This window comes from Chionomys nivalis, chromosome 20, assembly GCF_950005125.1.
Source record: "Chionomys nivalis chromosome 20, mChiNiv1.1, whole genome shotgun sequence".
In the NCBI taxonomy this organism is placed as follows: domain Eukaryota; kingdom Metazoa; phylum Chordata; class Mammalia; order Rodentia; family Cricetidae; genus Chionomys; species Chionomys nivalis.
This window is the reverse complement of record NC_080105.1, coordinates 52,651,431-52,668,479: the sequence shown is the minus strand read 5'-3', so window position 1 is coordinate 52,668,479 and position 17,049 is coordinate 52,651,431. Positions and strand designations below refer to the sequence as shown.

The 17,049-nt window shown below is 41.8% G+C and overlaps 1 protein-coding gene across 2 annotated transcripts in view; it reads right to left on the bottom strand.

Moving 5' to 3' along the window:
- Csmd1 (CUB and Sushi multiple domains 1) overlaps positions 1-17,049 on the bottom strand; it is a 1,398,492-nt gene that overhangs the window by 383,318 nt on the left and 998,125 nt on the right. For both annotated transcript variants that reach the window (XM_057752269.1, XM_057752268.1), the window contains exon 9: positions 4,648-4,772. In XM_057752269.1, the coding sequence (XP_057608252.1) occupies positions 4,648-4,772 (125 nt within the window). The remainder of the gene's footprint in view (positions 1-4,647; positions 4,773-17,049) is intronic.

Below are 17,049 nucleotides of genomic sequence, written 5' to 3'. Positions count from 1 at the left end.
GACCTATGACCTTAAATACCCTGATGTTGGTCTCAATGCTCAGAGCACTCATTCTTTTCTCTGACTGAAATGTGCCTGACGTAATTAATCCGTGGGCTGGCATAAGATCCAAGGATGAATTGGAAGGATCCACACCAGGATGCTCTCTGTCTACAAACTTCTTGAAATGGTGTCACGAATGTACCTCAGACATTGCCCTTGCTGTAGGGAACTGCCCACAGCTGCCCAAATGTCCCTGCAGTTAGCACTGAGGACACTGTCACCCCAGAAGGGAACTTACTCACACCTTGGCAAAAGCGTCTACAATCTATTTTCAGAACTATTTGAACTTTAAGGAGTGCGACATCCACTTTTTCTGTACGTGTTAGAGACCGGACATCATCCTTTTATAGAAATCGAGAAGAGCCTGCTTTTCAGCTCTTCCCCATCAGTAAGTCAGCCATCAGGAGTGCGTAAAGGGCCAATTCAGAGAGAACGAGGGCATCTCCACGCTTAAAAATGGACAGCCTAAAAGACCTATGGATTTTAATCAAAGAAAGTACTTTGAGCTGTGGGGATGCCAGGTGGGAAAAGGATTATGAGTCACTTAGATGTCTCCTCTCCACACCCACGGGTGATGATGACTCTCCAGGGCTGGGAAGAAAACCAGGGAGGGTAGACATGGAGCAAAAGCAGTGTTGGACAACACATGAGCCACTGGGCATGGCCAGTGTGGCTGGTCTAAGAGCAGGCATGTCAGAACCATTGATACACATGTATTCCCATGGCACAGTGCCAGGGAAAGTATGGAGAACACAAACATACACTGTAATCTTTACACTGATGTGTAGGTAATATTTCAGTACCTGTGTCCAATCAAAATTTATTAACAAAGCTAAATTCACCCATTTCATTTTGCTGGTTAGATATGGCTGTTCAGTATTTGCAAACTCTGTGTGTGTGTGTGTGCATGCGTGTGCGTGTGCATGCACTATGAATTTTATCTGTGATGGGAAGCAAAGAGCTATAGTTTTTCCAGAACAACCCTAGATAGGTAAGATCAGCTGAGATTACATCATACTGAAGCTACCCCCACAAGCTCAAACCTGGGAGAAGGGGTGAACTGGTGCTGATTTTAACACCCTGGCTGCTTCTCCTGGTTGTCCTCTCTCTGCTCACTGTACCTCCAGGAGTCACCCATGTTCCTGGAAGAAAGCTCAATCTTCTGCTTCGTCCAGCTAGCCTTGGGCTCAAGCATTCCCTTGGTCTGTGGTTGGTGCACTATTGGGACAGCTGCTTACATGTCTTCCCTGGAAGTTAAACAACACTCACTCTTAGAGAAAGACTTCTGTCTGTGAATAATAGGTGATTGGTCCCTGGGAGCCCAGCCTGTTTGCTGACACTGTACTTTCTGAACAAACAGCCTTCAGCCATTAGACATAGGTAGCCGAGCCAGTACCTCTGCGGGCCAGTACCAGGAATTAAACCCACAGACTCCTGCCCATCCTCCGGGCATTATTTTCTGCCACACAGAGTCTGCTGTGTAAGGTTTGACATGTTGCCATTAAACACTGGAAGATATATTTAAAATGGGGGGGGGGGCAACAAGAACTTGAGAAGCCAAGTAGAGGAAACCTCAATGGCCTTGAACTGGTAGAAATAAGTATTTGAAGGATTCTACAGAATTCAGAGACAGGGGGACCATGAGGGAAGCAGGGTTTTATTATTTAGCCCATGCCATCCTTGGATTTGAGATCAGAAGGCTCCAGCCTCTCACATGCTGGCAAACTTGGATATCTAGCTGAGGTGCACAGGCCATGTGGGAACTTGGTATATCATTTTTTTGCTTTTTATAATAAGGTGTGTGAGTGTGTGTCTGTGTGTGTGTCTGTGTGTGTGTGTCGGAGAGGGGGTGAAGGAAAGAGATGCTTCACATCTGGGGAAAACAGCTGGCGTCATTAGAAGAACAGCGTAAGTGTGACCACAGAGCCCCACTGACAAGTTATCCCACACAAAGAAGGCTAAGCCAACCTCATGGCTATAAAGTCGGAACATTCAACCACTGAAAAGGTCAAGGCACAGGACTGAGGAATTGTCTCAGAGGATGTTTTACCCTCTCCAGAGGCTTCACAGATGTTATAAACACTTCTGACTGTCCTCTCAGCAGATGCCAAGGCAGAGAAGGATTCTGCTACTTCTCTGGATGGAGCCAGAGGAGACTGTGGTGAGGGAAACACACCAGGCCCAGAAGCCCGGAAGCCCGGAAGCATAGGGACTAGGTGTTTCTGCTCATACCAGGAGTGTGGGAAGAGCTGACCTCACCTCCAGATGCTCGGCAGGCAACAAGCTTTACTAAGTAAAGTTCTTGTAGAAAATGTGTACAGTAAATGATAAGCTTTGCTGTGTGTTTTCAGTGGTGTAATGGGGGTAATGACAGGGCGTCTCATGCCTGTGATCTCAGTACGGAGGAGGCTGAGGGTGGAAGAGGCTGCGTTTTAAGGAAAGCCATTGTGTTAGCCCAGACGTAAATGTTACTCACTCACAAATCCACGTGTAGAAACATCTCAGCACTCTGCCAGTTGGGACAATGTTATGTTAATTAAATATCGAATACAGAAATAAGTGGAATTAATTGGATGCAGGAGATGCCTACTAAAGAGTTCAGATGGATTTCAGAACAGGAATTAACGTAAAAGAAAATCCAATGTGCAGCTGAATCTGAAGGAACTTTATGTTTGCAGTTTCTATTTACTTAAAATATTAAATAGTTTTTCAACTGTGCTCAAAACAGATGTTGATTAGAAATTTACATTAAAATAGACCAAGACTAGTCTAATTTCACTTTTTTTCCCTTTTCTAACAAGAAGGAATTATCTGAAAAGTATTGAAGACTTTCTTGTCTGCTGAGACAAGTGCCAGTGAACTACACCTCCTGTGAGAAAATAGCCCTAAAAACTAGCTCAAGTTAGAAAAGGACCTTATCTCAACGGTTAAGGGAATAATTCGGCAGAAGCCATGGGCGCATCAGAGACAGCTGAGGTGTTTCTAACTGAAACGCACAGCACAAAACGAAATAAAACAATGGGCTAAATTCCTTGAGAGGAGTGTTCTCTTCCAACCATGATCAAAAAGTCCCTAAAGTCCACCAGAAATAGAGTTAGATGGGCTTCTTCCTGCAGATAGTGTTAAAGACAGGGCCCCTTGCACATTCTTGGTGTGACTGGCAAGCAGTGCAGACTGTGTGGGAAAACAGTCAAGATAAAAATACATGTGATCCAGCAATCCTTTTAGAAGGTTACAAGGATCAGGGACCGGGGAGATGGCGCAGTGTTAAAATTTCTCTTTGTACAAGCCTAAAGGACTCCCGGCATCCATGTCAAAGTCAGGTATGGCTTGTCAAGAACCCACCATTGGTAATCAGAGACAAACACATCCCAGGTCATGGGGGAAGGGGCTCTAAGAGACCCTACTGTAAAGATTAAGGTGGGGAACAATTAAGAAAGCCATTCAACAGTGACCTCTGGCCTCCACACATGCATGTATGGGTGAATACACATGTGCACACACATGCATAAATGTCTACTTGGAAGGAGAAGATATTATTATACAGAAAACTTTCCTTGGTCCAGTTAATGCTTTACTTTTTCTTAAAAACTATCAGTTAATACAGGTTATTATGAGATAGATGCAAAAAAGATATAAAGCCCAAATTTAGTGTTCTTTTCATTTTAAAATATTTTCTCTGTTAAAACAGTAAGTCAAGTTTCTGTTGGACTTTATGTGATTTCCAAATTTCAGGCAGGATTCGTGTCTCTTATAAAAGTGGAACATTCATATTTTGTTTCTGTCTAATTTCATACATATCCTTTGAAGAAAGCTGGCAATGGTGATGGTGAATATTTTCTTTGGCAAATCATGTCAGAGTATAGTTTAAGGTAAAATCATATGAGCAGGTGAGATAACTTGGCAGTGAAGTTATCACACTGAAGACCTAAGTACTATGATGTTGTAAAGATATAACCATGTCCTGAAAGTTATCCTAGAGTTCCACAGGTACCATGCCAGTTCTGTGGGCTCATACTCACCCAAACACATACTCAGAAATAAGTAAAAGTTAAAATTAAATAAATCTGGGATCATGCTGATAAATTCTTTTTATCACTCATTCCATCCACACCCCAAATCCAAAGTCATTGCCATTGAAGATCTAGACTTTAATGTTTGCAACATGTTTTTATGTACATACACCACTGTGCACAGGTGAAGAGAATTTCCAACTTATGGTATGTGTATACATTTGTGTGTGCCTGTGTGTGTGCCTATGTGCATGTGTGGGTGCTTGTGTGTGTGTGTGCATGTATGTGCACATGTGTGTATATGCATGTGTGTTTGTGTGCATAAATGTGTGTGTGTGTGTGCATGTGTGTGTGCTTGTGTGTACTTGTTTGAAATCAAAGTACCAGCTTTAATCAGAGCTGTCCTGCAGTGGAAGAAAGCCTTAAAAGAATTACCTTCTAATAAACTCTTTTGACCCACATTGTTATGAAGACACACACATTACCAAATCCTTCCCTAGTTACAGACCCTGCTTTCCATTTAAATGTCACCCTGTGTTCAAGAGAACATCCTGCCCTGGGGAGAGTCTTGGCCGCCTACTGGGTACCTTACCTCGGCAGATGGGTCGGTGATCGCTCCATGCTGCAAGGGTCTCAGTGACTCTCTGGCAGGTGATGCCCTTGGCACCTTGGAGCACGTAATTGTCCTCACAGGAGAACTGCACGTTGGCACCAACCCTAGACAGCACCGAGATAAAAGCAGTCCAAATTAGCAACAGAAGGAAAACATCAACAAAATGACTTTTATGGTTGTTACCCAGGCTAAATAAACAAAGGGACACATGCAGCAATCCACAGGAGATTATATTTTGGGTGTTGGTAGTTAATGGTTTCAGAGTAGGTCTCAGATAGCCCATTAAAGCCATAGACAAGGTTAAGCTTAAACTCTCTTAAGATTGTGCCTAGAGGCCGCCTTGTCAGCCTTAACGGCTATTTCACATACAGCACCCTTAAAGCTCAGAAGAAAAAGTTGGGTCCTCTGAAATTGTAATTACAGATCGTTGTGAGCTGCCGTGTAGCTGCTCAGAACAGAACCTGGGTCCTCTGCAAGGCAACAGGTACTCCTAACCGCTGAATCATTGCTGCAGCCTTCAAGGAAGGTGACATTGTGGGCTATTGTGCATTGCACAAGAATATGCAGATGAGAGAATTTACACCTTGGAAACAAAGCAAAGCTGGACACTGTCTTCTGTGAATTAATATTTTACCAAAGCAAGTCCTGAAAGAGTCCAAGTTAACAAATTGTCTCTACAAAGGGCTTAGAGTCCTACTGTCAACATTCAGCATGTTCACTAGAATGTTCTGGTATTACACTTCGGAAATCTGCCTTATAGGGACAGAAGCATTTATCTCAGGGAACTGCAGTATATCAAGTCTGTGTGAGATGGAAGACGGTGTTGGTTCCAGAGATGCATCAGAAGAACGGAAGTCTGATTATTGCCACCAGAAACAGGACATGGTCCCAGGCTGAGAGTCTGACAGGTACATGAGGCAGTGTGTGTGAGTTGGCGGGTGAGGTAGTGTGCAGCAAGCATCAGCCTGAGAGCACAGGACTCTCCTCTGCCCACCATCTGTCCTGAGTGGACAGCTGGAGTGTCTTACTACCTCGATTCTTGCAGGAAGCAGTTCTACCCGGACAGATGCTGAGGAGCCATGGGTGAAAGTAGGAATCTCTGGGGAAGACATGGCAGGCATCCACATAGATCCATGGAGTTTATGATACATAAAACATAAGGGAAGGAATAAACTTGCTGCCTTTCCAACTGATGGAACAGAAACATCTCCCAGGGGAAATTGGGATTGGGATTTCTCAAGCTACATGATTAAGCAGCTCCCACCTGTATGGTACTCTTTCTGGGGATAGTCCTGAGACTGTTGAAAAGTCATCAACGTTGAGTCACTCCACTTGGGAATATTTTGGATTAATGAAACTAAACACTTTTCCTTTTTGAAGGAAAATTGCAGCTTCTTAAAAATTACTATGCAAATTTGTTTCCCATTGAAGAGTGTGTGAAGTTTTAGATGTTCAAAAAAAAAAAGCCATCTTTATACCACAGGCTAAGAACAACTAGACTTCTATAGTACAGATTTTTAAAAAGAAAAAGAAATGCTATAGATATAAAATTTGTTTTTTTAAAAAGATAAAAGGTGTTGAAACCACACATAATTCTGTCTCATTGTCACAACTGTGACCAAAGACAGTGATAATTTTAGACATTCCCCCATAATCCCTAACGGTCAGTCTTTGTTTAAACATCTGTACTAGAGTGAACAGATGATGTAAATCCACCAATTTTATTATAAAACCAATATTATATATTTGTTGCCCATCAACAGTTTCTTTCTTATCTACTTGACTCTTCTTAAATTTTTGTATTTCATTCCTCTTTCTGAACATTAACCATGGCATACTCTAGGAAGCAGAACTAAGTAAGATAGCCAAAACCACAAACTCAAGGAGAAATTGCAATGGCTAAGAAAGAAAAGAACCATAAGTAAACATTAGAAATAAATAAATGCGAAGAAACCAAAATGACAACGATTAGAACTGGGGACACAGAGAAGGAACAGAGAATGAGAGTTTGCCAAAAATTCTCTGGCCTCTTAATGTGAGAGGCTAGTTTCTAAGAGGCTGTACCAAGGGTGGGAGATAAGGAGAAGGGGAAGTAGAGTTCATACCTGCCTGCCGCCTGCTACAGTGCAATCAACTTAGAAACACATTTGACTGTCAGGGCCTCTGCTTTTCATTAAGTACTAGAAAAAAGCTGCAACCCGAGATTCCCAAAATAGACAAATGAGGTTTCAAATTCCAAACTTTCAGTATAGAAAAGGAAACATTTCCAGAATAAAGAGACAGTCTACAGAAAGGGAGAAAACATGTGAGACCCAGAAACAAAGAATACAGACAGCTTGTAGTGAGAGCAAACCGATGTCAGATTTAAAAGTGGATGAAATGGTGAAACAGACATTCTCAAGAGCAGACATGTCAATGGAAGCAGACAGATGAAATCTCAACCAGTGTTGATGCAGAATCTCACAACTGCTCAGACTGTAGGGAACACATTTCAATGGCATGCTCTGTCACAAATGAGACATCTATTTCATCTTCTCCCAAAGATTCAGGGACAATCGCGGAGGAAGAAGTGGAAATATCAGAAGATCTTGAGGATCAGAGAGGATATGAACACAACACAGTCTTCTGGTCATGATAGGACAACAGTACTTGTGAACTCATGGTCTGCATAAGACCTGTACAAGATGAAGCAAGTAAACATTCCAGCATAGAGGAAGGAAAAGCTCATGAGGTCTCACACCTAACTTAGGAGCTAAGGATAGCTCATAGATTCTAGCAAAGAGAGAGACAACTTTTCTTAAGACTGTGTAACCTGGTAAGCCAACCATGAGATTCACGGATGTCTCCAAACTCATGCATATATAGGTATCAGAAATATGGGGTCTAGAGATGCCTCAGAGGCTAGAGGACTGGTTATTCCTCCAGAGGTCCTGAGTTCAATTCCCAGCAACCTTATGGTAGCTTACAACCATCTATAATGAGATCTGGTACCCTCTTCTGGCGTTCAGTCATACATTCAGGGAAAGCACTGTATATATAATAAATAAATCTTAAAAGAGAAGTAGGACTCAGTGGGATATGAAATTTGGGGGTAGAGAAGTGAAGAGATTAAGAAATTTATGATAAGGAACTAGTGGGTAAGTAGTAAAGGATGTGATCATAATTATTAAAATAAATTCTCAAAGAATTATTAAAATATATTTTAAGAACCATAAAAATGTTTAATTATGTCATAGCACAGCTGTAATATTACAAAAGAGGTAAGGTTTAGTGAGGGTGCAGAAATAAAAGGAACTCTTATGCACTATTGGCAGGACTATAAATTAGCACAACCACTGTGGGAAATGATATGGGAAGTCTTCAGGGCTTTAAGAAAGAACTATTATATGCCCCAGTATCCCAGCTGGTCATGTATATCAAAGGAGTAGAAATTAATATCAGAGTGATGTGTGTATTTTCAACTTTGGAAATTACAAGCAAGATACAGAACCAAGTGAATGACAGCAGTTAAATATGGACCAAAGAGTGTAGAGCACACACAGGATGGAAACTTGATGTGGGATGTCCTTCTGTATATGTGTTGCTTTTATTGGTTGATGAATAAAGCTGTTTGGGTCAATGGTTTAACAGAGTAAAGCCAGGTAGGAAATCAGAACAGAGATAGAGAAAGAGAGTAGACAGAGTCAGAGAGACACAATGTAGCTGATGAAGGAGAACGATGCAGAAAAACCTTACTGGTAGGCCACAGCCTCATGACAATACATAGATTAATAGAAATGGGTCAATTTAAGATATAAGAGCTAGCTAGGAAAATTCTTAAACTATTGGGCAAACAATGTTGTAATTAATATAGTTTTTGTGTGATTATTCAGGTCTCAACAGCTGAAAAATGAATGCATAGTCTCCGTTTACAGAAACTAGAGGGATCTCCATCACTTGCAACACTGTGGATAAATTGTGAGGCCACTTTGCTTAGGGATAGAAAGACACACTACACATCTACTTCTACTTTCAAAGTTACAGACTAGAAGTCATATGGGCACAGAGAAGAATCTGGTAACCAGGAACTGGAGGGGTGAGACAGCTCCTTAAAATACTGTTCATATGACAAAAACATCCAATTGGGAGGATCATGAGCCCAGGGAGTCTCATGCAGAGATAGTGAGCAGAGACCAAGATACATAAAATAATGTTGTTTGAAAAATTACTGACTTGGTTTTTAAATAGCATCATAAAATTAAAACCATATGATGTCAGACATGCTGATTAGCTAGAATCTGGCACCTGCAACCAATGCATACACATTTCAAAATACATTGTGTACCATAGGCTATACAATTTACATCTATGAGTTTTGACACTGCAATTCATTAGCCTCATTTGTGGCAGGATAGTATGTTTGTCCAAATTTTGAGGCAATGATGCCAGAGATGGTGTTTAACAGTGAGGCCTTGCTTGACTAAGATATTATTAGGAACAGGCGACAGAATACAAGAACTATGAATAAGGATCATGATACTCAGTATAGACATGCGTATCGGTGTAACAAAGAAAGTGGCATGACTCAGAACTGGCCTGTATCCAAGGCAACAACTACTAATCAGTTCTAGTTACATCTATACAGTTGGAAAACAGACAACAAAGTATTTTTTCAATGGAACTATGGCAAGCATCTCTTGTGGTTTCTGGTAAATGTTCTATTCTGACGCTATGAAATTAAAAGGAAAACTAAAGCTTCCATCCTCAGACTGTCTCTACCCTCACTATTGGGAAGCACTGGCAGTGCATGAGTTTTTGTAGACACCTTCCGGGCACATGCTCAGGAAATCTTCTCAGCCTTGGGTGAGCATTCTTCCCAGAACTGGCCAATTTCCCCTGGGATCAGTCTTTCTCGGAAGCCTCTGCTCTAGTGCAGTGACCACCAGTTTCTAGGACATTTAGGAAACCACACAGAACTTCACTACTGTTGTGATGTTTTTGCACAACCCAGGGGAAATGACATCAATAGATAGTGGAGTCATCCTAACTTTAAAACATTAAATTTATTAACAATGTCCAGCTCTTCATCTGCAGGTCAGAAATTAGCCCAAGGGGCAACCCCCAGGCAGAGTCGAAGCCAATTGTCTCAGTAATGGATCAAGATGAGATGGGAAAAAAATATGACCTGGCTTCTAATTTATTGAGCTTTTGTTTTGCTTTATTCTGGCTCACAAATCAGTTTAGTTTAAAAAACCATGTGTGCTTTCTACTTCAAATACACAGCAAACGAAGTTTTCATTGACTTAGTACTATATTTGAGATTCTGTATATTAGATATATCAGGGTGACTAATCTTGTTTTCATAGAAGTATCCTTCAAGGATGATTCCAGCAAAACATCTTGATTTTCATTGGCAAATAGATATAGGGCACTTAAAATAATTATGTTTTATAATGAAGACAAATATTGGTAGTAGAGACTGATGTGAAAAAGTCCTAGATATGTTATGTACTATTAATACTTTAAGGGCAGATTTAAGTGGACCAGTGGAAGCAGGAGGATGCTGTCTTTCAAATAGGTTACAAAAGAAAAAAATGACTCTCACTTCAACACTCATTGCTTCTAAAACACTCATTCCTCAACTTTCAGTTTGCAGAGACACTTCATTCAATGACGTTTAACTTTACCTGCTGTGGTGGGAAGAGTCTTCTGAGGTGACTGAGCTATTTCTAGGTACGTTAGTGCTAACACAAACTACTTCTAAATATGGGCTTCTTGGAGAAGACTTATTTATGGATTCTTCAAAAAGTGTTGGTTCAAGTAATTCTGGAAAAATAATCTGGAATAATTTAAGGATTAAATATGAGTCTGAAGCTGGATATGTGCTGATGTGACTATGAAGCCACTGTCCTAGCTGCACAAGAATGGACGGACAGAGGAGGTCATCCTTTTCCATATCACAGCTACTGAAGAATCTACTGAGGCAGTCAGGAAGACATGAGGTATATATGTATATATATATATATATATATATATATATATATATATATATATATATAATAAAAGATTTATTTTGTTTACAAGGGTGTGCATGCCAAGCCGGGGACTGAAAAAGCATGGGACAAAACCGGTCTCGCTGAACATAATGGACAATGAGGACTACTGAGAACTGAAGAACAATGGCAATGGGTTCTTGATCCTATTGCACGTAATGGCTTTGTGGGAGCCCAGGTAGTTTGGATGCTCACCTTAATAGACCTGGATGGAGGTGGGTGGTCCTTGGACCGCCCACAGGGCAGAGAAACCTGCTTGCTCTTTGGGCTGAGGAGGAAGGAAGACTTGATTGGGGGAGGGGGAGGGAATGGGAGGTGGTGGCGGGGAAGAGGCAGAAATCTTTAATAATTAAATAAATTAATTAATAAAAAAAACAAGGGTGTGCATGTATGTGTGTGTGTATGAATGTGTGTGGGGTGTCTGCCACATATATGTGCAGGCACCTGAAGAGTCCAGAAGAGGGTATCAGAATTCCTTGGATGTAGAACAAATGGTTTGCAACCCTCATGCTGAGTCCCTTTAATACAGTTCTTCATATTGTAGTGACCCCAACCATAAAATTTTCATTGATACTTCATAACTGAAATTTGGATATTTTTGTGAATTGGAATGTAAATATCTGATATGCAGGATATATAAAATGCTACCTCTTTTAAAGGGTCATTTGACTCTGCTCTGTGATAACGTCCTTGTATACAGTAAAGATTTGTCACTTGTATTAGTTCAATAAAATGCTGATTGGTTAGTAGTCAGGCAGAAAGTATAGGCAGGGTAACCAGAATAGGAGAATTCTAGGAAGAAGAATGACAGAAAGATGCAATTGCAAGTCAGATGCAAAGGAAGCAAGATGAGAATGCCTCATTGATAAAAGGTTCCAAGTCACATGGCTAAACACAGACAAGAATTATGGGTTAATTTAAGTTGCAAGAGCTAGTTAATAATAAGTCTGAGCTAATAGGCCAAACAGTTTATAATTAATATAAGCCTTCATGTGTTTCTTTGGGACTGAATGGCTGTGGAAAAAGGTAGGTAGAAACTTCCATTAACATGACTCCCAAAGGAATAATGGCCCACCAGTTGAGAACCACTGATCTAGATATAGGCAGCTGTAAGTCACCTGACATGAGTCCTGGCAATCAAATTCCAGTCCTCTGCAAAAGTGTTCTTGACCATCGAGTCATCTTTCCAGTTCCATTTTCACTGTTAATAGATAGGAATAATATATTTGAGGTGCAATGTGGTATTTCAGTATATGTTGGCAATATGCCATGATAAGATCAGAGAGGCAGTGGCATATTCATTACCTTAAACATTTCCTATCTCTTCAGTTGAGAAACACTTAAAATCTCTCCATGATATTTTGAAATACAATTAATTGTGGTCAACAAAGTTAAGCTACTGTTTCTTAAGGCATGACAAGTTATTCCTCCTGACCAGAAATATTCCTGTGTCTGTTAGCTATCCACCCCTGAGCTGCAAATGGATGGAGTATTATATGACAGAGAGACAGGAATAAATAATGGATGCATGAATGTTGATCACTGATTGATAGATATAAAATGATAAATATGATAGAGAGAGGTGATAGCTAGATACAGGTATATACAGAATATGGAGATGAAAGAAAGATTCATGAATAAATGAAAGGTGGCAGATAGAGGATGGACAGATGATAGATTGATAGGTAGATGATGATAGGTAGATATATAGATAGACAGGTAGGTGATTGATAGGCTGGCAGATGATAGATCAATGAAAGATACATGGTAGATTGATAGATAACTGATATATAGATGATACGTAGCAGGCATAGATAGATATAAGACTGTGCGATTGGCACCTGAAGAGGCCATTTCAACACACATCCCTCCCTTCTATTCAGCAACAGTAAACACAAATTTTTGAGCCAACCTGTATCCAATGTTGAACTGAAGCCAGGACTTGTCACCTCTTTCATAATAAAGTATACAGAGGGGACTTCAGGAATAGAGCTTCTGGAGTCACTTAGAGAAGCAAGAGTGTGTGTGAACACTGAGACATGTTTATGAGTATGCACACATGCCATGAGTATGCATATAAGTGCATTGACCATGCACATATATGTATGCATGTGTGTACCATGCATGAGTGTGCATCATGAATGACTTATGCATGTGATGACACATGGGTGGATCTACCATAAATGTATATGTACATGTAAGTGTTTACCACATTTGAGTGTGCATGTATGTACTCATGAGTATATATGCCACACATATGTATGGACAAGTATACATAATTGCTTGAGTGTGCACATATGAACATATGATTGCATATGCCATGTGTGCATTGTATAAACATAGCTTCATGTTCTGTAAGTGTGTGCACAGGCACACATGAGTTAGAGGAGAACATGGCAGCCTAAGGTGACTGGGTTGAAGGTGGGGCGGTGGCTTCAGAAGCTCTGTGTCTTGTTTATCTACCATTCCCAAGATCCCTAATTTCCTGTGTGTTTGGGGATCTAGGACAAGGAAACACTGACCTACATCTCAATTAAAGTCTGGGGAACCCTAAATTGGACAGTGTGAAGTCTGTAGAGAGCAAGCAAAAATCAGAGAGCACAGACAGTAGAGCCCTGTGGCCTTGACTGGATGTTCTGCTTTGTTCCCACCGTGTGAGGCTCCCCACACTGCTTAGCTATCTGAGACGAAGCTCCAGAGCTGGTGCCAGCAAGACGGCTCGACTGGTAAAGATGCTTGCCACCAAGCTTGCTTCTCTTGAGTCTGAGTCTCAGAATCTACAAGGCAGAAGTAAAAAGACAACTACAAACAAACTGCTGCATGCACACACACACACACACACACACACGAGAGAGAGAGAGAGAGAGAGAGAGAGAGAGAGAGAGAGAGAGAGAGAGAGAGAGAGAGAGGGAGGGAGGAGGGGGGAGAATAATAAAATATGTTTTAAAAAGAAGCCACAAACATGGAAATTACGTCTCTGTCTGGAACAATGGTGAAGGGAAGTAAAGAGTAGGGACAAGAGGGTGGTCTACATGTGTGACCCCACCTTGGCATGTGCTCTCTTCCTGACCCGGCATCTAACATCTCATAGAGACATCAAAATGAAAATTCATGGAGAACTGGCTGAGAAATATCCCTTTCTAACCCTCAAGGGTGGATGCGTAAAATGGCATGTTTAAAGTGTCACCTGGGATCTTTGTATTCTGCACCGCTGAGAACTGAGGACATGTCCCTGGAGTTCTCTCTCTCTCTCTCTCTCTCTCTCTCTCTCTCTCTCTCTCCCTTTCTCTTCTTCATTCATCCAACTTCTTTTCAAATCATTAAAACTGTTTTCCTTTTATAACTAGAATTATCTATAAGTTAAAGGTGCTGAAAACTTTCTTGAAATCTATATAAGGGCAATATTGAAGGCAACTTTCTAGGAAATGAGAAATGACATTTGATCCAAGAAAAGTACGAGGGAGGAAAAGCTGTCAGGGATATGTCGATCATTCTTCAACATCTTCCGATTTGAGTCACCCCTTCATCCTACACAGAAGGCCCCCAGTGCCCTATCTGAGCCTGGTACAGCACAGGCACCGAAAATGCATGAGGTATAAAGGGCTCACGTAGACCCCTCCAGTATGTGCCTCTGTTACTATTGGTAAAGTAGGCATAGAAAAGCGTGGAGACCCACCTGCCCCCCAGTCCTAGCCTTTGATACTCACTCAGGGCAAAGACATTCACAGGCCAGGCCTGCACTGGACTCTGATTGCACAAGTCAACGTGTTGTGCTTCTGGTATACAGCATCCTTCATTTTAGTAGATATTGGGCTGTATTTCTCATGATCACCAAATGCTGTGTGAATGTTAGTGAAGAAATAGCCTTGAACAAACATATAGGAAAGTGTCTTCCAAACACTGACATTGGGGTTGCGTCTTGATAGATTTGGAGGAGCAATTAGTGGGTAGGTGGGAGTGGAGGTGTTTACATGCATGAATGCATACATTCTACTTTCATTTTTAAGTTATTAGCAAAGTGAACAGGTCATATCTCAATCCCAAGTCCACCACAGCAAAGCTGGGTGGGTGTCAACCTTTAGTTAGTTGGGATATCACAGGTAGTCAAGTCCTGTATCCCAAAATGTCCAACAGTCATGCCAATGACTTGCGTGCTCAGCCCTGGGGACCTGCTCTGCCTTCCTTCTCTACTCTTCTCCCACCTTGAGACTCCAAACTCTGTCCACTTTCTGTTCCACCATAGGCTTAGAATTGGACTATGCTAACCTTTAACACAGAAGTATGAAAAGGCAAGAGGATGGGAGACATGGCCACCAGGCTTGGCAGGGTCTATTCATCCCCATGCCTCTCAGACCCAAACCCATTTGCCAAGGTGCATGCCCTCTGGGCACCTCTGACGTGTTTAGATTGTGTCTCACAGGTACAGAGAGGTGTTTTTCTAGGAGACAGGCACAGCAGAGTCTCAGTTCTGTGCCCCAACACCATGGCAACTATATCCTGATAGTTCACATTGTATCAACTCACTGCTGTCTGTCACCTCAGGATTTCCAAGCATGTGTGTCATATCGCTTGAGAAGGAAACACACACACACACACACACACACACACACGGACGCTCTCCAGCTGCAAAAGGACATGGTCTTGATAAATGAGAATGACAGTTGTCTCAATGACCATCCCAAGCAAATTGGCCATACCCTGGGAAGTCTGAGCTCAGCATTCCAAAAAATACCATCCTCTGAAAGACGAATGTGTGTGGCTGAGGATATCAGAATGCCTCTTATGAGTCTTGTGATTTCCTCGCATAAGTCATTTCTGAGTCATTTTTTTCCTTGTCATTATACAGTGATCGCTTCTATACCCATCTTCTGAAGCTGCAAAGGCACATCCGTGAGTAGATGGCTCTCTCCAGCCTGAGGACAGGAAGGGAAGACATATTTCATGTGATTTTTAGGTACTGCAGACTACCAGTCCTGAAAGACCCTACAGCCATGCAAATGGAGTGTTGCAAGAGTTGAGCCATCAGTAATGCCACTGAACCGGTTTCTTCCAGTGATCAGTGACTTCTGAACCCTGACCAGCTCTCAGAAGTGGCACACTGAGGGGAAAAAAATGTGTGAATTTTCCTGTGAGGAAATTTGATTTGAATCTTCCAGCTTGATGTAAGTCATGGGATCCTGATATTTACCAAACAAGGTGTCTTTGTCATGCAAAAGGGAAAATGAAACCCTTGCGTTAAGAACTCAAGACTCTTAGAAAGACGAAAGTCATTTCCAGGCAACTTTGAAAGAAACAGGAAGGGAGAGGGTGTGTGTGGGTAAGGCAGGTCTCAGGAAGAATTAGAACAAGGGGAAGTAACTGGGTTACCTGGATAACTGAGTGTTCATGTGAGAGCCTTTATTCTCTCACAGTGACTCTTCAAAGTCCAGAGGCAGAAGCCCTTTTCAGGAAGGTGTCCAACACAGGGCATGATAAACTCCATGACACATCTCCATGGAGTTGGGGGATCAAACACTGTTGGGTATCTTAGTCAGAGGCTGAGAGACAGGGAAGGTAAAAGGAAAAGATTCCCCACACAGCTAAATCTGTAGGGCAACTTGGATCTGTGGATGTCAAAGTCTCACCCTGCTGTGTGGGTATACAGCAGCTAACTTTAAATGCCATCAGAGTGACAGACTCCTAGCTTTCAGACATCTCCCTCCTAGGCCACACATTTTCAGGTGATGTCTTCTTCAGGTCCTGTCCTCAAGACAAGCCCTTATTATCCCTAACAACATTAGAACAGCACACAAGGCCCAAATCCCACTCAGCTTCTGGCCCTTCCCTCCCTCTGTTAGACCCACTGCCCACCTTCTGTATCCTTTGGACCTCAGTTTCACAGGGCCCTGGCGAATCTCTTCCAACCACCATCTTCCAGACAGTGGTCCTTTGCCTAGTCTTTGCTGTTTCTTGCTCTCTGAGGCTGATGAGACACTTGAGGACTCAGCTCGGTTCTGTGGGGAACTACAGAATTATCTGGGAGAAGAAGGACACTTTTGCCCATGGACTCTCTCCTCAGAAATGGCCAAACAGGGTAACTTGCCTTTTCTCATTTTCTTTCCTTAGATAGCGGAAATATGATGTAAAGAAGTGTGACTGGGGTCGGGCGGTGGTGGCGCACGCCTTTAATCCCAGCACTTGGGAGGCAGAGGCAGGCAGATCTCTGTGAGTTCGAGACCAGCCTGGTCTACAAGAGCTAGTTCCAGGACAGGCTCCAAAACCACAGAGAAACCCTGTCTCGAAAAACCAAAAAAAAAAAAAAAAAAAAAAAAAAAAAAAAAAAAAAAAAAGAAGTGTGACGGGGGATGGT